The following is a 25,023-nucleotide window of genomic DNA, read 5'->3' as shown; positions in this document are numbered from 1 at the left end:
TACATTCTTCATAAAGTGAGAAGTGACTTTGAATTTTGCACTGATCTGAGCAGGTTAAAAATACAGAGTCACAAAGCACCTCCTGGTGACTGCTCCACTACTGGCTGCACCTATGGCAGAGGCTCAGAGCCAACACAGTGACATCAGAATGACTTTGAAAACTTCTGCACAGATTGTTTGCTTCATGTGGGGACAGTTTCCCAAGCAAGCTCCTGGGCTTTAGTCTTGAGAGGCTTTGTATGCGTCCCCTTTCGGATCCTGCCCTCCTGCGTCCCACAGCCCCCTTCAGTATTCCCACCCAGTATTTCCAAAACATTAAATCATCTGTTAACCACCTATACAAGAGTCTTAAACATGTCTAGGATGGCTGAATGTTGAACATTTAATTGGCTTTTAAATTCAGTTAGACAGAAGCATTACTACCAAAAGAACAGTGTCTTCGTTAAATCTACTGCCAAATGAATAAGGATTCGTGATCATTCCAATACCAAATTTCTCTTTATATAGAATTAATTGCATCTATGGGAGGAAAGAAGGGTGTTTCCATTTATTTAGAAATCAATTGAAGTCAGAGAAATAAAGAAACATAATTTTAATGGATTCTTCCTGTAGAATCCACAAGGAGGAAGCATAAACCTCACAGACATGGCAAGGTGCTACCAATTTGTTCTAGAAATATGATATCCAGTCTCAAGGTAAGAATTATACAATGTGGTTTTAAAATACATTCCCCGGAAATATTCTTTGCATCTGTGTACTCTCCCACCCTGCTCATCAAATAATAGAATCATCGTCGTCATCTGAGGGCTGCCATTCAGAGACTCCGCTGTTCCACACCAGAGTCTCAGGGAACACCAAGCTGACCATCTGACTGTCTTCCTGGATAGCTGAGTTTCCACAGAAAGCCTGGCTCAGCCCAGCACCCCCCCAGCTCTGAGGGGAACACGTCCCTACAACCCAAACCCAGAAAGGCTGCTCCACATGCATGGTCACTCCTGCAACAAAATTCAGACACTCAGAAGAATTTTAGAAATTTTTGTTTGTATTTTTCTTTGAGCCATATCCTATTATTCAAATATGCGCAGATTATAAAGGAGTCCTATAGCTACACTTTAATTCCTGCCTTGCTGTTAATTTCACAAAGGGATTTTACCTTCAGTAGTTCTGTTCTTTTCCTAGTCCCATGCCATAGTTGTTTTGTTTTGTTTTTAATTGAGAGCTATCTCTAACACAATGTCTTTCCAGTGGAGTGACTTTGATTACTTCAGACATTCGTCAGTGTCAACGTACACCCTTATCTGGAGACCCTCACAGCACAGGCATAGAAACTGGATGCTCAGAGTGAACGGGGAGCCTGTGAGTTCCGTGTGAAACTTTTCCTCGCTGCTCAGCTTTGTCTGTTCCTGCATGTGCATGCGTGAGTGTGTGTGTGTGTGTGTGTGTGTGTGCGCACGTGCGCGCGCGCATCTGTGGAAAGAAGGATATTGAGACTACGATTTTTAGAGAAGGTGGGCCTGGGAGGAGAGATCCTGAGACAGAGGAAGGAAAAATGAGGAGTGCATGCAGAGAGAGAGGGAAAGAGAGTGGAGGGGAGGGAGAGAGAAGTGCAAGGAGAGAGGGCTGCTTTATAGCTGCTAAGATTGCAGACAGAAATAGCAGGCAACCACTGTGAGCTGTCTCCGACTCAGAAGCCAAGACCAAATTGTATTCACTTTCGTTAATCAGATGAGCAGAAAGAAGGAAATGACATCTGGTCCTGTCCTCTTCTACATCTTAATGATCGGAAAATATTGTAAGTATTCTCAGCATCTAATTTTGTATTCCTTACTATTGTAGAAATCATCACAAGTAGTATATTGGTACAGTACATGCTATCAGCATAAACGTTCATTACTTACACTTATGCTTTTAAGCTAAAATATATATTCTGATTAAATTGTCCTCTCACTTCAGAATTATTTTTCTTGTACATGTCTAGCATGTATTTGTATGAAATACTTGGATATCTAGTCATAATGTTTAATAAAGACTAAAGTGCCATACAAACCTATGCTTTATAACAGATTTGTAGAGATAGTATAAGCAATGTTATAGTACTGAAAGAGTACCAGTCCTTAAAGATAGTACGTGCAAGGGTTACGTCCGCTAAGACAGGTGGGGAAGTCTTAATATTTGTTCCATTTCTGTGTGGTTGTGCAGCTTTGCCCTCCTCTAGGGTTCGGTATCTCAGGTGTGCATGGACACACATGTGCACCCATGAACTCTTTGCCTAGCAAGGTTTCTCCCTGTTCTTTGAGAGGAAAAAGGGAGAAGGAAAAGCAACGAAAACTACACGCAGACCAAATTGTCTCTTTCACTTTTACCTAGAATGATAAATCTTGCTTTCTCTCTGTAGGTCACTTTTCATTCAAAAATCTTGTTTTAATGCAAAGGAAAGAAGAATTGTGCACTGAGCCTCTTTTGAAGTGTAGGATGTAGGTAGAAATAAAATGTTTTTTGTTTCCTAAGTAATAAGCAATGAGAAAGCCAAAATCAAGCACAAAAACTTTCTGAGGACCTTTAATACCTTAGGGTTCTGGGAATGGGAGCTTCAGCAAATTCAGATCTCATGAGCAAGTTTATAGTCCTCTATCTTTTAAAAGTTGGCAAAAGTTTTGTTTACACTAACATATTCTATTGAGGAATGGCTCATAGTAACTTTCAACACCAAGTCTCAATGCTGATAGCATGTACTCTACTAAAGTGACAAAGTGACTTTATTTCTCTTTTTCTCTTTCTCTTTGCCTTTGGTCCAACTCACCTTTTGGTCAAAGGTGGGAGACTATATCAAAATCAGTGAAACTTCTTCAAATTCCCAAGAAATATTCTAGTCTTAGCTTTCTCCCTCTCTAATCTTGATTACTGATGTTCCCATTTTCTTTAAAGGGAGGGAAAAGTCAAACTACAAATCACCACCAAAAATTGAATGTTTCTAATTATAACCCAGTGCTTAAGCTACCAGAGCTTTTGACATTTACGACCAGAAACCTTGTAAATCAATTTCAATGAAATCATTTCAATGAAATTTTGAATAGACTGAATAAGCCACAGGAAAATATTTGAAATGCACTTTCTAGTATGAAGAATTTGGGATCTGTAAGAGGTATTCAGGGCAGGTTGAGAAGCAATTTTGGCTAATGTGTTACTAAAGTCATTTCAGGCAAGTAAAAAAATTCTATGTTAACATGTGCTCTTTCGTTAGTGAGAAATTATTGTCATGGGCAGAAATAGAAAGTGACGATGATGATGTCAAAATCCTTGATCTTTTCTTAGTAAAAAATAAATCTAATGGGCAATGTAAGTACTTGAGAGCTCTGAGTTCTCACTCTCCCCTACCCTGCACAGGGGCCGAAAGCCTGAACACTTGCCCCAGAGTTGGCCAAGCCAGACTGCAGGCTGTGTGGTGTTAGGGTGGGGGGGCATATGACAGAGACCCCTAAATAACATTCACAATGTTGGCTAACCTTTAGTGCAGTCATCGCCCAGGTCTTGCCTAAGTGAGGATCTCCTGAGCACACAGAGAAGCACATCCACTACCACACCAAAAGACAAATTCTGGGGCCTCCACGACTGCCCATGGTGGTTGACTATTTGCTCTACTTTGCTCCTTTCTAGCCCCTCTCCTGCTATCTGGCATAAGCAATGAGATACCACGCATGATGCCTGTGCGGAGGGGCTTCACTCCACCACCATCCACCTTCTGTGATTTTCAACAATTAAGTTACCCTTTCGGAGCCTTAGTTTGTAAAATTCCAGTCAAATCCTTTACCCTCTCTACCTCCCAGAGGCACTGTGTTTGCCTCTTTGTCACAAAAATTGCCTCCTTGACCTTCCCAATTATTACATAAACACAAAGAAGCACACTGGGAATGAACCCAGAGATGCTCAGTAACTGTCACAAAGTTCAAGCTGTTTCGTGCCAGGATTGTAATGCTTTTGGTTCAGGCTCTTTTCCCTGGACCATGGTCCTCCTTAGCACAGATGGCACATACAATAGAGCCCTGAAACCTACAAAGCTATAAGTCATTCTGTTACCCAAAAATACCTTCTCAGTGCATGAACCTGGTGTAGGAATAAAGGGTGATTACACCACACCCCTGCCCTGAGGGGACAGATGGAGAAGACAGCAAGCTAATCCAGGATTGCCATTCAGTGGGATAAATGCAAAGATAGGTATACACAGAGAGATGGGACTGTGTAAGATTCAGAAATTATTTCCTTTTAGCCTTGAACATTTTTTTCTTTAAAATATCCTCTCCAGTCTAGATAACTGCATTGTACTAATGTCAGTTCTTCCGTTTTGTTAATGTACTGTTGTTATGTAAGACTTCTCCATCAGGGAAAGCTGGCTAAATGGTATGTGGGAACCCATTATAGTATTTTCTCCAACTTCTTATCATTTTATCATTACTTCAAAATTAAAAGTTAAAAACAATCTTCAGAATGTTTTATCATAAATCCATATCAGCAAGTGTTTTACTTGTTACTTAAACAATATCATTAAGAAAAATAATTGGTTTAAGACTTCAAGTAGACTGGAAGCAAGCAACAAAGTAGGAAATAGAAAGACCCTAAGCATGAATTTGATCCTCTATTGCTTTACCAAGGATGTGCCCAGCTGATGAGGTCCTCGAAGATCCCAGGGATTCTTCCCAAATCTCCTGGTCTTTGCCTTGGACCCCAGTGCTGGCATAACGTCCAGATCTCTCTGAAGAAGGGAGAGAGAAGAGATGATCCCAGAGGCCATTGGCTTGATGAATACATGAGAACAGATAACCCTGCCATGTTTGCCCACTTCAAAAAGATGGGAGAATAAATTTACCAATATGCAGACCACAGAAGTATCTATTATTCCAAATTCTATTCTTGAAGGTTGGTAACAATTTTATTTTTTCTTGCTATGAATTTGGAATTATACTTTCAAGTAGAGAGAAACTTAGTAAGTCTGTACAAATGAATCACCATCTGCATAAAGGGAAACAGATTATTATGTGTAAGAACCAAAGAGGTCCACAAACATAATTCCATACATCAGGACAAACTTGTTAGATTGAAGTGTCTGGAGTTCCTGGATTTCCTGGAGTTGAGTAGCTAATTTTTTCAAGCCATATGATTATACGTGTTTGTTTTTATATTTTCCATTTATTGAGAAGTTTCTGTGGGTCAGGAACCATGCTAAGTGCTTTACAAACTACGAGATACTCACCTTATAAAAGAAGAAACAGAAAGAGAGACATATTAAGGAGCACTCTTGACATTACCTTCCAAAAGTGTTGCAAAAGAATACTTGAATCCAAGACTATCTCCTTGAAAAGACTATGCTAGTAAAACATGACTCAACCCAAAACATTCTAAAATTATAATACCATAAAATTTAAAAGTAAAGATATCCAGAGCAAACCCACTGGCCTTCAGGCAAATCAGGCATTTTTCTCCATTTCAGAAATTAAGCAATAAAAAATACTGACCACCCGAAATGATTAAAGTACGGTATGTGCATGTACCAACCTGTCGAGATAAAACCCATTAATCTGTGTAGCCGATGCACTAATAAAAAAATGTGGAGAGGAATACTGCTGAGCCCAAGGCCTCAAACCCCATAAATTCAGGCTCCCTGTCCCCTGGGGGGATCCCCTCTCCACGTCCCCAGAGAGCTGAGCAAATCCATGCTTAGGCTATGGCTGTCTTCGTGTGAACTGGCACTGTGTGCTCTGTGTGTATTACCGGATGCAGCAATGACTGATAGATGAGGCTGCACCCGTGAGCAAGCTGAATGTATGGGAGCACTTGGGAGGCACTTCAGTTTGCAGCACGTGACTGAGCTATCACTACAGCAAGTACCGATACATATGGCTCGCTCCTAGGTGAGCTCCGCTCAACCTCCTCCTGGATAGCCTCCCTGTGGTTACTCCCTCTCTGCCCAGAAAGCGCTGCCTCCTGAGTGCTGTGCTGTGCAGTGTTCAGGGCCCTTTCAGCTTCCTTTCTCCAGCTTCAGCCAGCGCCCAAGCAGAGCAAGAACCCACCCCCCGGAAACCAAGAGGCTGGCCCTCCCTTCAAAAGAAGCATAGGAAAGAGCGGCCGTTCAGATTTGGATTTTGTTCTCTCTCACCATAAAAATGTGTGCAAAGTAGAAAAATATGAGCGTGAAGTGAGGTCCCCTATTTGTGGTGTGAGAAATCAATATTTTCCACTCAATAACTATATTGCAGTGATTTTGGATATTTGGTATTTTGTTCAATCTATTTTATAGTTATTTCCATATTTCCTAAATTAACTGGGGTTTCCGTATTGCTTTAATCCTCTGTGATAATAAATATGTCTTTTTGAAATAAGCAATGCTCTCAAAAATGTCTGAGAGTCCATCACTGGGAGGGGCACCCTGTGCCTCTGGCACCAGCTGCCCTTGGCCACATGGAGACCTCGCCTCTGACAGCTGTATCTCCATTCTTTCCACCTCTGTCTCCCATCATCGCCCTCGGCTCCCCCTCGCTCCCCCAGGACACCAGTTCTCAGCCTGCAACCCCTCTTTCCACTCGATTCCTGGTCTACCTTAAACCAAGGTACCCTGTGAACCCAAAAATGACCCATATGATGAAGTGCAAACCAGGACATCAGGTAAACTGAGTAATCCTGAGTAGTAGGGACCACGCTTTTTCAAAGACAGTAGAGATGTTCAGTAATTTTTCGCTTTTGTGGGAGCATTGAGTGTGCACTTGAGCTGGGAGACCACCCAGTTATAAAGAACTATTTCATTATTTAAAATAGCTAGTGATGCTGCTCTCTCCTAATCATCTTTTCCTTTTGTTCTTATCTAATTCATTTAGGAAAAAATACATAAAGTTTCCTTTTGGTTTTCTTCCTGATGTTTGAGCCTTGAGTGAATTGCTATCTAGTTAGGCAGTTTCCACTTATGTCTTTTAAATAATTTTTAAATTTCAGTCACATAAAATCAAGCTTCTTTGAGTTGGAAGGATATATAAAGATTATAGAGGACAGCACCCTCATTTGTTACACGGGAAGGAAGAACTAAGGCTGTATAGCCAAGCTCCCTTTTATCTCAAGTTCTATTACTCTGCTGATTTTTAAATGTGGATCTCCAAATTGCATGCGTAAGACGAAAAAGTAGGAAATACTAGAAGTTTAAAACACTATCTTAAAGTAGAAAAAACCTAGACTGGGGTTATAAAATGTATTATCCAACCAAATCCTAGCTTCAAAGATTAAGACCTGACTGATGGACTAACCTGGTGTAATCACTTTTCACGCAACTGCCTGGTAGATGAACGTTTTAAATTAGACTCACAACAAAGGTGAGAAAGGCTCTGCCCCAGCTCCCCATCAGGATTGTGCAGAGGGCCTTTGTGGAAGAGGCTTTGAAGATACCAGAGGAGATCCAGACACAGCTGAGGTCTCACTGGGAACATTCCCTCCTTGTCATTGCTCCTATCCATGCCCTAAGTGGCCCAGTCAACTCTAAAATGCAGTCTTGGGCAACCCAGGCCATGCACACCATGAATCCAGCCCCTGGGGCCACCTTGGAGGGGAGGGGTCTGTGTGAGCTGCAGGCTGAAGGTGGGACTTTACATTGCTATATGGTGAAGCTGTGGCCGAGGAACATTAGCCAGCTTCTCAGAAGTCATCGGTAGACAATCTGGAGGCTCTCAGTCACCTCTCCCTGCTCCTTTCCCCCACCAAAAAGAAACACCACTTCTGTCCTTATGCTGTTCCCCTGCCCAAGGGGGACAGTGGAGGTGCCATTCCTAGGGGTCAGAATCACCCAAAACCTCCTACTGTGTATTCATCCTCTGCGAGGTCCAGCACACAGACTTTGCAGAAGGGAGCAAGTTTGCTGGCTTCTTGAGGATTGAAAGGATGCTTACCAAGGCCCTTGGCGTGTGACAAGTCAGCCCCAGGCAGTGACAATTGAGGAAGTGGTGGTATTAAATCCCACCCTGGCAGAGCATCCATGACCAGGACTGGGTGCTCTCTCCCTTGTCACACTGGGTGGGCAACACTGTCTTTGCATTTTGGTTCCAGGCACTGCTATGGAATGCATAGGTGGAAATTAAATAATCTTCCCTGACTGCTTTCTCATCTCTTTCAATCTTAGGGGAAGCCGTGTGTGTGTGTGGTGTGTCTGTCTGTCTGTCTGTCTGTACAGGAGCCTTGGCACTAAGCTACATGTCCAGCACTATTTTTTATTTTTGAGATAGGGTCTCGCTAAGTTGCTCAGTCTGTACTCAAATTTGCAGTCCTCCTGGCTCAGCCTCTCAGAGTGCTGGGATTACAGACATGTGCCACAATGGCTGGCCAGCTGCACCTTCAGTTTTGAGCCCACTGTGTGCTCTCTTCTTCCTTTTCTCTCCCTCGTGCAGGCTGCTCCACGCAAAACCGGGAAGCATTTCTTTTCCTGGCCTCCAGAAGATCCCATATTGGTTTCCACTGAAGGAGCCATTCCCGCTTTCTTCCCTAGCATTTTTCCCTCTTAATTAAGAGCCTTTCTCTCTTAATTAGTCTCTCTTTTTGTCAGTCTCACCATGGGTCCCAACAACATAGCTACAGAGAGACTCTCCTCTCTTTATCCCAAATCTTGGAATCCAAATTCTTATTTCTATTTACCTTGTCTCCCTTGAACTCCTTCCTCACAAATTAAAATTTCCATAGACAATGGTTGCCTACTAAACACATTATTAGCAGGTTACACTCCCTCCCCCATTTGGCAGTTACCTGGATTCCTGGACGTTTTGGGCTGATTTTTTCAGTGTTGAGTACTCTTGTTCCAACACTTGATCTTTGAGGTGTAAAGAGACTGTGATCCTGCATATTTCAGTATTTGCAGTCATTAAAACAGGGAACTCTCACTTTCCAGGTCTGAAATTAAACCACAGAATAAGCTGGGCAAGGTGGTGCACACTGGTAAGTCCAGTGCTCTAGGAGGATGAGGCAGAAGGGTTGCAAGTTTGTTCTTAGTCTAGGCAGCTTAGTGAGACCCTGGGAAAACTAGTGAGACCCCGTCTCAAAATGAAAAAGAGAAGGAGGCTGGGAATGTATCCTACTGCAAAAATCCTGGGTTCAATCTCTAGTATCCCCTCAAAAAATTATGTAATACAAAATGCAAATGCAATGAACAGACAAATTTTGAGCATAATGTCTATATCAGATCAGGTGGCCTGTGTAGCTTTTTGGCTGTTTGGATGTTTTTATCCAGGCCATATATTGCAAATCTGCATGAATGAAAATATCTAAGTTCACAGGTTCCTGGCTATGAGCCTGAGCACTGCCCACTGCCAACGCCTTTACCCATAAAAACCTCTGAGCTTTATCTTTCTCTTTTATTCTCCACTCTCATACTTAAGGATCACTTGAGCCTTTTGGTATTTTATTAGATTTTTTTCCCAGAGCACACTCCAAATATTTTACTCATTCTCAATGGTCCTGAAGATTTGTCGCTTTTATTTTCCCAGTTGTGGCTGATTTGCTGGAAACTGCAAACTGTGCCTTGGTTTATAAATGTTTCTACTTTCTCACACATTTCAAACTTAGACAAAAAGATGTCATCAGCTGCCCCTTCTGTTAGCTCCTGTTACCCTCTCTTTCACCTCCCTCTTTGGGTTAAAAACAAGAGAAATGGCTAATTTGGCTATGTTAAATTTAGATTTTTTATTTCTGCCCTTCTGATTGCAATCCTTCCCCCAATCTTATGAGTTCACAGCACAACAATTTAAGTTTCTTGGGAATAAAGGACTGTTTTTATTTATTGAATTTCAATGACTGTTCTGGACAGCTGAGCATTCATTCCCAGTGTTGACCTGAAAGAATATGACCAATCGTTGGTCCATTAAATCCATTTTCATGGGAGAGAGAAGCCTACACAAAGCTTTTTGTTGTGTCACTGGCTCTTAAACACCTTTTTCAAGTTTCTGTAGCAGGTTCAGTACCACTCTCATGATCCATGGTAGTCATTAACTAGAAAGAGCTGCACAGAAATTAAATCATCTCATTTCTTTCCCTCTAGGAGTTCACAATCTGCAGCAGGCAAATTCAAATAGACACAGATTAGAATTATTAAATTAGAAATGGAACAGAAAAGTCAAAGCCAAACATTCCATCATTATTATATCCCTCAATATCTTGCCTGTGATATAGTTATAATAAAATGCTGAACAGACAAAAGTAGATGAATGAATGAATATGGTACTGATGAAGAAGGGAACTTAAGTTTGTGTGAGATAAGGAAAGGGAAAATAAGAAAGATGCTACATAGTGCTGAGTAAAGACACTGTCTATGGGCAGAGAGCAAGCCCTCGCAGAAGAGAGAGGCGCGCTATGAAATCACCCAGCCACCCACAGTCTAGAGCATCGGGTGGCATCAAACTAAGGGTTTGTGCTAGTGATAATGTAAGTGTAAGCCTTACAAAGTCCTTCCATGCCATCCTGTCTCTGAATGGATTTACTCAGATCTGGAAAAGGTTAAAGAACAGTCCACTCTGCATGAACCACACAAAGCATTTTCATTTTTCTTCTCCTCAGTGGCTCTTCAGTCCCCAGGAACCTCTTACTCGTTTCACGTAAACAGTGCCCCTGCCGTTGATCTGAAACCTGTGGGCTCACTCTCCTCCTTCCCTCATCCCTCTGCCCTCCGTGCCAGATCCACTCTTTACGACACCCTTCCTGGCCTCACACATTCTTCTTGCTCACAAAGTTTGCTTTCCACTCTCTTTTCACAGAGGTCTGAGTATCCAACCCGGGCTGCCCTTTGGTGGAAGCTCTATTTCCAGCCCTTTGTATTTTATTTTGAGACAGGATCTCACACAGCTGCCCAGGTTGGGCTGGAACTTGCAATCCTGCCTCCCATGTCCCAAACTGGGATTACAGGCATGGGCCACCACACGAGGCTCTACTCCAGTTTTCTTCAGTAGAATTAATCTCTCAGTTTGGTCCCTTTCTTTCCTCAGAAAACAAAATTGTGGAGGGACTGAGGGAAGAAGGTTAAGAAGGCATTTTGCCACGATGTTTGAGGATAGAAGGAAATGTAAACAACTGTACATATTCACACACTTTAGTTCAATATTAACCATATCAAAACCAGGCATAGTATGTGGTATACAATTTTATATTTTGGGAGTCACAAATTTCATATGTGCAAAATGAAATTTTATGTTTCTAGGACCAAACTCTGTGACTCTTACATAAAATGATAGGGCAGTTAAATTTGCATGTTCAGAGTAATGTGGCTTAAAAATCATGCCTTTTGCTTCAACAATCAACATTTATCACTTAAGCATTTGAGCTCACTCTGCCCTTTTTCCTTTCATTCCAACACCGTTTGCGTTTAGCAGCAGCTTCTAGAACTTGGTAGATAGCTCAAAGACTGGTGATTCTGCCAACTCTTCTCAAAGGTTCGGTCTTCCCAGCAGATGTTGGCATCAGCACTCCTGAAGCATTCACCTCCCCATTCTCCAGCTGCTCCACATCTGTCAAGCAGCAACTGTGTTTCTCCACTTTGCCTTCCCATAGCCAGCCTTACCAGAGGGCACAGGAACTCCTCAAAGGGGCCCAGGGAAATTGGGGGTGACGAAGGCCCGACCTGTAACTCACAGCTCCACCAGGGATCCCCAGCCCCTCAAATCAAGCAGGGCCTCTGGCTTCTAGAACCCCACATTTTCCTTAGGCTGTGTATTATTTGAGATAAGAGTCACTTCTGCTTGGGAAACCCCCAGACTCCTGGTGATTTTCCATCCTCTCCTTTTGCCCAAGAAGTGTGAGATTCCAAAGGGAAAGGGTGTTTCATCCTCACATTCGGCTCTCACCAAGTTCAGGGACTCACCTATGCCTCAACCTCATTACCGGCTGTGGAGAGACTCAGTCCTATGTGTCCTTGAGTAGATTTGACCTTGACATTCAAAGCCTAGATGGTGGAAGTTATATTTAGATTTAGATGTGTTTATTTTATTCTAATGTAAATGTATATTTATATATATTTACATATATAAACATGTATGTATGCATACATGTCTGTGTGTGTGTATTTGCTCCCTCAAGCAACTTCGGAATTCAAATTCTAAACTAGAAACAATCTTTTGCACGCTATCTTCCCCAGCCATTCAAGTATGGTCCAAACTCCTACTTCAAATGGCAGAAGAGAAAAAAGAGATTGACTGTGAGCAAAGCCTGTTGCATATATCATAAAATCAAGGAGCAATTGCTTGATGTTAGCAGACACAAGTGAATGTCCATGGTTACCCCTATTTTCAAGAAATTTCTATGAAAGAATCAGAGCCTTCAAAGCTTGCAAACAGTTTTAACCCCATTATGAAAGGAATATCTTTATTTGATACTTTTTGAAATCACACAAAAGTATTCAGACTATTCAGATTCAAACTCAACCTGATTCAAAATTCCACACTTTTTAAAATGATATTTCTCCTCAGTCTTTCACTATGTTGCCCAAAATCCTCTTACTTCACTTACACCTACTTTTTTGCATAGCTCTTAATGTTAATCACCTTCCTTACATTTTACAATATAATTAATCAGGATAGTACAGAAGAAAACACCAAAATATAGAAATATTGGGCATATCCCCACATACACAGGGCAGTCCATGCCTAGCACATGGAGACCCTCCCTTGGTGCACTCAAGCAGGCCCTTACTGGATGGAGCTGTGACAAAGCAGGCCACACGGGACCCCAACATGCACACAGGGGTGATGCTGCCCACCAACTTCAGGCAGGCTCTGCATTCTGCTTTCCTTTTGCATGGGACAGCAGAGGCAAGGACTAGTCAACTGACCTGCCCCTGGACAAGGACAACAACGAAAGAGAGGAGGGAGCAACCAGACCCTGTGGCCCTCAACATTAAGCCCAAAAGTCCACCTGAGCACCTGCCTCATAGCTATGTCCAGCCGAAACCAGAAGGCTGAGGGCATTTTTCATCTGCCAATGGAAGCAACGACAGACCTTGGCTAGGACAAAACCGCAGTCTGGGAGGAAGCGGACAGCGGGCCTGCAGTGCAGAAAGTACACCTCAAAACCTACAGGCCTTAAGCTAGACAGTAAACAACTGTGACTGCCTGGATCCTAAGACTGCTGACCCTAGATGGAAACCACTCATTCAAAAACGGGATTATTTTTACACAATCTTTATTTGATTTTATTATTTTGTATTATTTGCATCTTTATTTCACTGAGGTTGTTTTTTTTGGAGGGTTGAGATTTTCCCCCCTTTTTTCTTTTTTCTTTTAGCTTCTTTTTACTTTTCCTCTTTTGACTTTTCTCTCTTCATTCTTATCTTTATTTCACTTCCTGTAATTTGTTTTCTTTTTTTTTAAATTAAATTTTTTTATTGGTACATTGTAGGTATACAACACAATTACCTTTCTCATTGGGAATTGTACCTTTACATAATGCATCTTGGTTCTTATTTTTTCCCCATTCCTAGCCCTCCCTTCATGTCCTCCACCCTTCCCTATTTACAAAGACTTTATTTCCATTTTTTCCATTTCTCATCATTTTTCCTTTTCCTTCTTTCCTTTCTCCTCCCCCTCCCACTACCCCTACCCCTTTGGACCTTTTCTTCCTATTTTACATTATCGATTATTCATTCTAATCATTGGTACATTTTAGGTGTACAATATAATGACATTCATTATTGGAAATTTGCACCTTTACATAGTCTCTCTTCGTTCTTATTTTTCACCCTTGCCCAGCCCTCCCTTCAACCCCTCCATTCCTCCCTATTTACAAAGATTTTGTTCTTATTTTTCCATTTTCTCATATTAATCCCATTCCCTTGTATCCTTTCCTCTAGCCCCCCCACTTCCTTCCCCTTTGCCCCTTTTCTTCCTATTTCACATTACCTATTATACATTTAGTCCTTATTTACACTTTCAGTTTCTCACACCAGAGAAACTATTTGGAATTTATTCATGTGTGTCCTATTTATTTTACTTAAGAGTATTGCCTCAATGTGCATCCACTTAGCTATAAATGTCTCTAATTTCTCATTTTTTATGGCTGAGTAGTACTCCATTTTATTAAAAAACCACATTTTCTTTATCCAGTTTCCAGTTGATGGGCATTTAGGCTGTTTCCAAGTTTTAGCTATTACAAACTGTGCTGCTATGAACATGGGCACACATATATCACTGTGGTATGATTCTTTTAATTCTTTGGGGAAGATCCCCAGCAGGGGAATAGCGGGGTCAAATGGGACTTCCAGTCCTAGTTCTTTGAGGTATCTCCATACTGATTTCCACAGTGGTTGCACCAGTCTACACTCCCACCAGCAGTGGAGCAGGGTTCCTCTTTCCCCACAGCCCCACCAGCATTTGTTATTGGTTGATTTCATGATAGCAGTCATTCTTTCTGGGGTGAGGTGGAATCTCAGTGTTGTTTTCATTTGCATCTCTCGAATGACCAGTGATGTTGAACATTTTTTCATGTATTTATTTGATATTTCTACTTCTTTGTCTAAGAAATGTCTGTTCATTTCAGATGCCCATTTTCAGATTGGGTCTTTAAATTTGGGAGGTCTGATTTTTTTTAAGTTCTTTATAGATTCGAGATAGTAGACCTTTGTCTGAAGAAGAGCAGGTGAAAATTTTTTCCCACATTGTGGGTTGTCTCTTCACACTGCTGGTGGTTTCTCTTGCTCTGCAGAAGCCTTTTAATAAGAAGAGATCCCACTTGTTGATTGTTTTGCTAGTTCAAGGGCAACTGAGGTTTTGTTCATAAAATCTTTTCCTACACTGATGTCTTCAAGGGTTCTACCTAACCTCTGTTCCAACTGGTTCAGAGTTTCTATTTTAATATTTAGATCTTTAATCCATTTTGATTTTAGTTTAGTGCATGGTGAGAGATATAGGTCTAGTTTTAATCTTCAGCAAGTTGAAGCCCAATTTTTCCAGCACCATTTATTAAACAGGCTATCTTTCCTCCAGTGAGGGTGTTTGGCTCCTTTATCGAAGATGAGATGGCTGAGTGTGTCTGGCATTGTTTCTGCATCTTCTAATCTGTTCCACTGGTCCTCAAGTCTGTTTCTTTGCCAGTACCATGCTGTTTTTATCACAGTAGCTTTGTAGTAGAGTTGCAGGTTGGGGATTGTGATACCCCCTGCCATGTCTCTGTTACCTAGAATTGCTTTTGCTATTCTGGGTCTCTTCTTCTTCCAAATGAATGTTTGGATTGTTTTCTCAAGGTCCATGAAGTATTGCTGCTGGGATCTCAATTGGAATTGCATTAAATTTATATAGCAGTTTTGAAAGTATGGCCGTCTTCACTATATGAATCCTTCCTACCCAGGAGCAGGGGATGTCTGTCCATTTTCTGATATCATCTTCAATCTCTCTTTTCAGAGTGCCATAGCTTTCAGAGAAGAAGTCTTTGATTTCTTTTGTTAGGATGATTCCTAGGTATTTCAGTTTTTTGGATGCTATTGTGAAAGGAATTATTTGTCCTATTTCTCTCTCAGTGAGTCTGTCATTGGTGTAGAGGAAAGCTATTGATTTTTGTGTGTTGACCTTGTAACCAGCTACTTTACTGAATTTGGTTATTAAGTCTAGAAAACTTTTGGTGGAGCTCTTGGGGTCTTCTATATAGAGTATCATGTCATCTGCAAATAATGACAATTTGACTTCTTCATTTCCTATCTTTATTCCTTTTATTTCTTTCTCTTGTCTAATTGCCATGGCTAATGTTTCCAGAACTATATGGAACAGAAGTGGTGATAGTGGGCATCTTTGTCTTGTTCCTGATTTTAGCGTGAAAGTTTTCAGTTTTTGACCATTTAGTATGATGTTGGCTGTTGGTTTTTCATAGATAGCCTTAATCAAGTTGAGATAAAGACCTTCTGTTCTTCTTTTCCTTGTTTGTTCTTTCCTGTAACTGGGCTCTGGCAGTATGACTTCCTTTTATTCTGCAATAGGACCCTCTCTCCCACTTTTCTGTCCTCCTTCTCATATCCAATTGATTAATTTCTCAAATTCTGTTTTTTCCTTTCTCTAATCCACCACCTCCTCACCTTTACTAGCATAACTACTAAGCCTTAAGAATCTCTAGATAGCTAGTTAACTTTAGCTAGATAGATGGCTAGTTACCTTTACACTACCGCTGTTGAACAGTTCTGTTGTTAGAGAAGAAGTTGTTGCATTTAGTAGAAATTTGGTGTAGATCAATAATATGTCAATATTTGGTTTGTCTTATAGGTCCCTTTGTATGGTTTAGGGAGGTGCATTATTGGTCACTAGGTTTTGACAATACTCAGTTTGCATTCGATGCAATAGTTGATGCTGATTTTATTACTATAGCCAAGGTGACATAGTTGTTGCTATTAATTGATTTTCTTGGGATGCCAGTATCTGTATTGTGGAGTTATTAACAGCACCATGGCCCCTTCCTGGAGAACTAAGTATGGGGTCAAATACACTGCAACCTCCCATCCCAAGTAAATGGAGGTGGTTGGATCCTGGGACAGAGGCAAAGGCAAATAGCCATACCCAGAGGACAACTTAGAAAAGTAACTGCATCCCTCAACCCAAAAAACAAACAAATTATAAAAAATAAAAATATGAGAACACACGCCCACAAAATGCCTCCCAAAACTCCCAACTCCTCCTAAGCTGATTCATGGGAATTGAATGGGAGGAAAACAAAATCCACACAGTTGAATTATTTGAAATGCTATCAGGAGAGATAAAAAAACACAACAATAAGGCATTTGGCAAACTGGTAGTCGATATAAGTAAACATATATCAGGGCAAATAACCAACACAATCAGCACATAAGGCACTAATAAAAAGCTGGCAGAGCTAAATAAAATTAGAGTCCATGAAAATGTTCCAAATATAAATTCAGGAGAATTTCTATTGAAATTATGGGCAGCAGAAATAACCAATGTGAGGACAGAATATGAGAACTAGAAGACAGGGCTGTTGTCAGTGACCAGTTAATGAGAGATACCTTAAAAACAAAAGAGAACACGAACTATGGATCCAACAGTTTCTAGATGATGCAAAGAAGACTAATCTAAGATTAATTGGAATTAGTGAAAAATCAGAACACAGTACAAATGGCAAAAAGAGCCTGTTTAACCCAAAATAGCCACAATCAGCAAAGAATCTCTCCACAACACATCACAGTCAAAATCCCAGCATTCCAACACAAGAAAAGAGTCTCAAAGCAGTTAGAAAAAAGCAACAAATTATTTATAAAGGTAAAACCATTGGCATTACACCAAACTTCTCAAAATGGCTTTAAAGGCCAAGAGAGCTTAGAGTGCAGTGTTTCAAGCCCTAAACGAAAGAAGACTTCCAAAATAGAGCAAGAAACAAAATTCAACAGTATGTAGTATACAAGAAATACAACCCCTTCCCACAAAAGCTCAAAAGATTAAAATCAAAGGAAGAGAAACAATGGGAACCCCAAAAAAGCAAGTGTAGCTATCCCGTATTCAAACAAATTGGACCTCAAGCCAAAACTTATCAAAGAGGCAGAGAAGGTCACTACATATTGGTTAAAAAAATGATCAAAAAGGAAGAGAGAAAAATTATTAACATAATATACACTGAACAACAGTACACCTAACTTCATAAAACAAGTACTACTGGACATAAAAATGTATCAGATAAACATAAACACAATTATAGTGGGGAACCTCAATACCCCACTACCACAAATAGATCCACTAGACAAAAAGCAACAAAGAAATATCAGAATTGAACAAAACCTTCAAATGGACTTACTAGATATCTACAAAATGTTTCACCCAACAGCAGAATACATGCTCTTCTAAGAAGTACATGGAACATTCTCCAAAATAAACCACAGATTAGCCAATAAAATAAACCAAAGTAAATGTAAAAGAATTGAAATTATACCATGCATACTATAAGATCACAGCACAATGAAACTGGAAATGAACAACAAAAGAAAACACAGATATTATGCAAGCGCATGGAAAGTAAACAACACAGTCTCAGCTGAACAATGGCTAACAGAAAAAATCAAGGAAGAAATAAGATGTTTTCTAGAATTTAATGATAATGCCAGCACAACACACCAGCACTTTTAGGACACAATGAAAGCAGTCCTAAGAGGGCCACTTAGAGCCATGAACGCCCACATCATAAAAATAGTGCGAGCCCAAATAAATAACCCAACGATGCACCACAAGATCCTAGAAAAAAAAGAACAATCGAAACCCAATGCTAGTACAAAGAAGAAAATTATAAAGATCAGAGCAGAAATCAATGAAATTAAGACCAAAATATTCAGCAGTGAGTCCTTCCAGAGCTGAGTTTTTCTTTGTGGTTAGGTTTCTTTATTACTGCTTTGATTTCATTGCCTGTTATTGGATTAGTAAGGGTTTTTAAATATTATTGGTTCAGTTTGGGTAACTCATGTATCTAGGAATCTATCCATTTCTTCTGAACTCTCCAATTTATTGGTGTACAGGTTTGAGAAGTAGTTGTTAATCATATTTTCTATTTCAACAGTGTCCGTTGCAATTTCGTGGTTTTCATTTTTAATTGCATGGATTTGAATCTTTTATCTTTTTTGGTTAGATTGACTACAGATTTGTCTGTTTTGTTTATTCTTATGAAGAGTCAAGTTTTCGATTCATTGATTCTTTGTACTGTTCTTTCTAGGATGTCCTTCAGAATTGTTTGGAGTGCTGGTTGGGTGGTCATGAATGTTTTAGGTTGTGTCATGCATCTTTCTTGTGTTGGGAGTGGTGCTGTGAGTCAGGTCTAATTTATTTTTGAAAGCTTCCCTGTCTGCTGACAAAAGGCCAAAGGGGAAGCCAGAAGCCCAAGTGGGGGACAGTTACAATTTGGGCATGAAGGTGGCTCACGAACTGGGGAAAAAGCCAGATGAGGAATGGACAAATTCAGGATACTTGTAGACAAGAGTCTCCAGCACTTGTTGAAGGATTGCAGGTGAGAAAAGAGAGCCAAAGAGAAAAAGGTAAGAGGATGCAAAATCAATTGTAGGGGTCAAGAGGGAGCAAGGAATTTTTAAAAGAAGTGATATGTTTTGCAAAACGGTCACATAATCTACTTCTCCTTCATTAAATAATTCAATTCTAGAGGAACGGTGCTCCCTCATGCCTGTCACAGATGTGCATCCAACCCACTTGCTGGTCTGGTGATCTAGTGCAGATGGACAGGGCAACAGGCTGCCACTCAGACCACGTCCAGGTGGTGACAGCAGTGACAGCTTATGGCCAAAGAGGGAGATAATGAATCACGTCTCATTCCTCGAGCTGGTGACCTGAATTAGCAACGACCTCCCATCAAAGGCTTCTCTCTTAATTTGAGGTGGCAGCACGGACAGAAAAGGAAGTCAGGCAGTTAGCAACACAAAATAAGTGCCTCCAGGTGGGTATGTTTATTAAGAGGCTATCAGAAAACTCTGGAGATTCTCTGAAAAGATTAAGAAGAGTCTTAACTAGCTGCTGACAGAAGAACCATGAAAAGACAAAAGCTAGAGCGTAGCTCAATGGTAGAGTGCTTTCCTAACATGTACCAGACCCTGAGTTTCATCCCCAGGATAAGACAGGGCGGGGTGGGGAGAGGAGTTGCCAAACTTTTTATAAACCTTATTTTGAAGTTTTGAAAACCACACAAAAATATTACAAAAGTAGTATAATGAACACTTCCAAACTCTTCACCCATATATATTTATTGTTAACATTTTCTCACCTTCCCTAGCAAACATGAATATATATTTTTTCTTGCTGAATGACTTGACAGTAAATTGCAAACATTGCAGCCCTTTACTCCTAAATATTTCAATACGTATCTCCTAAGAATTACATCCTCTGAGCCTCCATATAATTACTAAGTGCAATACATTTAACATTAATAAAATAATACCTAATATGATATCCACCTCCATATTTCATCAAGTGTCCTAACTCAGGGAGACTTGACGTCTCCTAGAATTTGCATCGATTTTTCTTTAAAATTATAGCTCATAGGCCTTCTTGTTTGCACATCTTTGCTCTTCTAATTGTCGTCAGTCAATCTTCGAATGCTAACATCCCGTGAACCAATCCTGACGAACTTTCTGAGGCATTGCTAAAGCTTCACCCTTCACCCTCCCCTCTCACTGTCACCTTGTGACCTCACTTTTAGGGCTCCTTCATTTAGACTCACTTACCAAAAGCATAGGTTTTTGTTCCCCTCCAGAATAGTGTGCACTGATGTTTTCATCAATCTTTCCTGGATAGGTTAGACATGTATTATAGACACAGCATAAGAAAGAAAAGAAAAGACCAAGCAGGGAGACTTAAGCAAACAAGAATTTATTTTTCCACAACTACACCGAAGTCAGTGCTTGCTGGCTCTGGGCCATCTGTTTAACTGACCCAGAGGGGTCTAAGGTTCTCTCTTTCCTTCCACTCTAACCATCTTTCATGGTCTTCCCATTATCTTTGTCTCCAAAGGGATGGGAAGATGAGTACCAGTCAAGTCCAGGTTTAAAGTAGGAAGAAGGGAAAGAACAACATGGAGTTAAATCCCCCCAACCCTTGTATCAGGAAAGAAATAGTTTTCCCAGATATTACCCAAGGAGACTTCTATCCCTTAGGGCTGCTTGGTTGGAATTGGGTCACAGTGCCACACCAAACTGCCAGCGAAGCAGGGAGAGCAGGCAACCAGGGCATCATTATTGCTCAGGCCGGTCCTCATCTACTGTATAGAGCACATTGTCACCCCAAACACAATGTTCCCACAGGAGAAGGAGATATGGGGGAAATGATAATGGACAGGGAACCAACAGTTTCCCTGAGTCTTAAATCAGTATTTATATCTATTTATTCATCCTCTGCTTATCAATAGCATTTCAAATTTTTCTTGTTTGTTTGTTCTTCATCTTCTCTCCCTAGTACTTCCTCTTGAAAGACGAACTTTGCAACTGTGCTAATTAACACTCTTTCACCTAAAATCCAATAATATTACTACAGCTGCTACAGCCTCCTCCTTGGACATAGGAAGACACATGAAATTCAGTCTGATAAAGTGACTTGACCAAATTTGTCCATCAATTCAAGGCACACTCAGGAAGAAAACACAACTCTACTGCATATAAAATTGTAGTGTCTGCCTCTCCGGATACCTAGTAACTATTTTTGCATTCTGCCTTCTCTCATCCTTTTGGCTCTTTCCTTGGGCATTTAAATACAAAGTTCTCCATGAGGCTTGACCAGTTCAGTTATTTCTGGAGACATCTCTAAAGAGAGCTGATGATAAATGATAAATTCTAATCATAATAAAAAGAGTTTCAAAGATTATTTCTCAAGACTGGGAAAGAAAATTAATTTTTTAAAAAATAAGGAAAATTTGAAAGGCAATTGAGGACCATATTTCCCTCTATTTTTTTTTCAATTTCTCCCCTAAATATAAAGGAAAAAGAAACTAGGATAAGAGACCATTGTCTTATTCGAAATCATTACTCCAAATGAATCATGTGTCTAAGTTTATAAGGTTCCCATCTCTAATATTTCTTCCTAGAAAAAACTAGAAAATCTTTACTTAAATGCATAATGTTTGCCTTTGACCTTAAGGAAAAATACATTGGGCAACCCTGGGCAATACAAATGTGAAATACCCTCATGTAGCAGGATCTCATCTTTGCAGTAATTTCAAAAGGATAGATCACCAAGAAAAGATCAGAGAGGAGTAAGTTCTACGGCATAACTAACCTTGTCTTGAAGGGTTGGACTGGGGTGTAAAAGAGGATGCAAGGACATTGCTACCTATAAAAATGTGTGCCTAAGTATCAGTGGGTTTTCAGGGGCTATTAGTAAGTTGACGTGGGGGTAGGGAGCAGCTAACACAGGCAGAGTGGTTAAGAACACATGCTCTGAAATCAGAAAGTCCTTGGTCTGGTCCATTTCCACCACTAACCAGCTCTTTGGTCTGCAAGCACTTTATCCCTCTTTGTTGTTGCCTACTGAGTTACAGAACCATGATGATATTAACACTTATTTAATGGAATTGTTATGAAAAAAAGCTAAAATAAGTAAAGTGCTCAGCATAGTGCCTAAAATATATTAAATGCTCAAAATTACAAGGGGAAAAACTACTGATCAGAGTGAAGGGTAAAGATAATCGACCATTTGGTTTTCAAAATAGACTGAGGGCTTATGTGTCCCTTCACAATTGTTGGTAATAGAAACTTTTAAGACAGAAGAAGTCCTGCCATTTATAATACGGGGGGTGAATCTGGAGGACATTGTGCTAAGTGAAGGAAACCAGATACAGAAAGACAAATACTTCATGATCTCACTTATCTGTGGAATCTGGAAGAGTAAATTCATACAGTTAGAGAGCAGAATGTAAATACCAGTGGCTGTCGGGTGGAGAAGCATGGAAGGGATGGGCAGATTGTACAAGGTTTCAATCAGTCGGGATGACTAGGTCTCAGAGATCTGTTGTCCACCAGGTTCTCGTTAATTAAAAATCATGTATTATATACCTGAAGAATGGCTGCTATCAAGAAATCAACCAAATGTTGGCAGGGTTATGGGGAGAAAGGAACCCTTCTCCATTGTTGGTGGGGGTGCAGACTGGTGCAACCACTGTGGAAATTGGTATGGAGATACCTCAAAGAACTAGGACTAGAGGTCCCATTTGAGCCAGCTATTCCCTTGCTGGGTATCTTCCCAAAAGAATTAAAAGAATCATACCCCAGTGATATATGTGCACCCATGTTTATAGCAGCACAGTTTGGAATAGCTAAAGCTTGGAAACAGCCTAAGTGCCCATCAACTGGAAACTGGATAAAGACAATGTGGTTTTTTTATAAAATGGAGTACTACTCAGCCATAAAGAATGAGAAACTAGAGACATTTATAGCTAAATGGATGCATGCTGAGGGCATATTCTTAAGTGAAATAAACACACATGGGTAAATACCGAATAGTTTCTCTGGTGTGAGAAACTGAAAGTATAAATAAGGATTAAAATGATAATTGATAATGTGAAACAGGAAGAAAAGATCCAAAGGGGTAGGGGAAGTGGGAGGGGTAGGGGAAAGGAAAGAAGGGAAAGGAAAAATTATGAGAAATGGAAACAAAGTCTTTGTAAACAGGGGAGGACAGGAAATGGGGAAAAAATAAGAACCAAGATATGTCATGTAAAAGTACAAGCACCCAATGATAAATGTCAAGGTATTGTATACATAAAATGTACCAATAAAAGAATTTAAAGGAAAAAAGCATGTATTATGTACTTGAAATTGTGCAGAGGAGATTTTAAGTGCTCTCTCCACAAAAATAATAAGTATGTGTGTTCATGGATGTATTAATTTGCTCAACTCAATATATATTAATTATATATATATAATATATATCTCACATTGTATTACATAAATGTATACAATGTTTGTCTGGCAATTAAAAATAAAGTCTAAAAATTAAATTTTTAAAATAGGGGCTGGGGATGTAGCTCAGTGATAAAGCACTTGCCTAGCATACGCAAGGCTGTGGGTTCAATCCTCAGCACCACACACACAAAAAAATTTAACCTCTTCCTTCCCTATCATTATTTGGTTTATTTCTTTTTCTTGTCTAATTTCTCTGGCTAATCTTTCCAGAACTATGTTGAATAGGAATGATGATAGTGGACATCCTTGTCTTATTCCTGATTTTACAGTGAAAGCTTTTAATTTTTGGCCATTTAGTATGATATTGGCTGTTGGTTTGTCATAGATGGCTTTTATCAGATTGAGATAAAGACCACTTATTCCAACTTTCTGTAGGGTTTTTATCATGAATTGGTGTTGGACTTTGTCAAATGCTTTCTCTGCATCTATTGAGATGATCACCTGATTTTTGTCTTTGGCTCTGTTAATATACTGCATTACATTTATTGATTTTCATATGTTGAACCATCCGTGCATTGCTGGGATGAATCCTACTTGGTTGTGGTGTATAGTTTTCATGATGATTTGTTGCATTCTGTTTGCCAGTATCTTGTTGAGGATTTTTGCATCTATGTTCATTAGGGTGACTGGCCTGTAGTTTTTTTTTTTGGTTAGGTTTTTCTCTGGTTTTGGTATCTGGGTAATACTTGCTTCCAGGAATGATTTTGGGAATATTGCTTCTATTGCATTGAAGAGTTTGAAGAGAACTGGCAGTAGATCTTCTCTAAATTTCTTGCAGAATTCAGCAGTGAAGCCATCAGGACCTGGGGTTTTCTTTGTTAGTAAGTTTTTAATTACATTTGCAATTTCATTGACTGATATTGGGTTATCCAGAATTTTTATATCTTCTTGCTTCAGCTTTGGTAATTCCTATGTATCTGAGAATCCATCCCTCAGATAAAGGACTAATATGTAGAACATACAAAGAATTGAAAAAAAATCAGATTCCCCCAAATTTAAAGACCCAATCCAAAAATGGGTGCATGTGAAATGAATAGACACTTCTCAAATGAAGAAGTACAAATGGCAAATAAATATATGAAAAAATGTCCAAATGCACTGACCATCTGAGAGATGCAACTTAAAACAATGCTGAGATTCCACCTCACTCCAGAAAGAACAGCTGCTAACAAGAAATCAACCAACAACAAATAGTGGGGCTGTAGGAAAAAAGGAACCTTGCTCCACTGTTTGTGGGAGTGCAGACTGGTGCAACCACTGTGGAAATCAGTGTGGAAATTCCTCAAAAAACTAGGATTAGAGGTCCCATTTGACCTAGCTATTCCCCTTCTGAGTATCTTCCCAAAAGAATTAAAAGCATCCATGTTTATAATGATGCAGTTTGTACTAGCTAAATCTTGGAAAAAACCCAAATGCCCACCAAACAATGAATGGATAAAAAAGATGTGGTTTTTTTTGTACAATGGAGTACTACTCAGCCATAAAGAAAGACAAACTCGAGACATTTGTCGTTAAATGGATGAACCTTCAGACCATTCTCTTAAGTGAAAAAAATCAGTCACACGTGTAAATTTTGCATTATCTCTCTGATG

The 25,023-nt window shown here is 40.0% G+C and overlaps 1 protein-coding gene across 1 annotated transcript in view; it reads left to right on the top strand.

Moving 5' to 3' along the window:
• The first annotated feature begins 1,452 nt into the window (after positions 1-1,452).
• The window catches only part of Rxfp1 (relaxin family peptide receptor 1), a 106,831-nt gene continuing 83,260 nt past the window's right edge, over positions 1,453-25,023 (top strand). Inside the window, exon 1 of the mRNA XM_087200313.1 lies at positions 1,453-1,792. Within this exon, the coding sequence (XP_087056439.1) occupies positions 1,726-1,792 (67 nt within the window). The 5' untranslated portion in view covers positions 1,453-1,725. The remainder of the gene's footprint in view (positions 1,793-25,023) is intronic.

This window comes from Heterocephalus glaber, unplaced genomic scaffold (assembly GCF_053883595.1).
Source record: "Heterocephalus glaber isolate CG9 unplaced genomic scaffold, H.glaber_assembly_v1.0 deba00001737, whole genome shotgun sequence".
In the NCBI taxonomy this organism is placed as follows: Eukaryota; Metazoa; Chordata; class Mammalia; order Rodentia; family Bathyergidae; genus Heterocephalus; species Heterocephalus glaber.
Note: the sequence above shows the minus strand (reverse complement) of the source record. Positions and strands in the feature narration are given on the sequence as shown.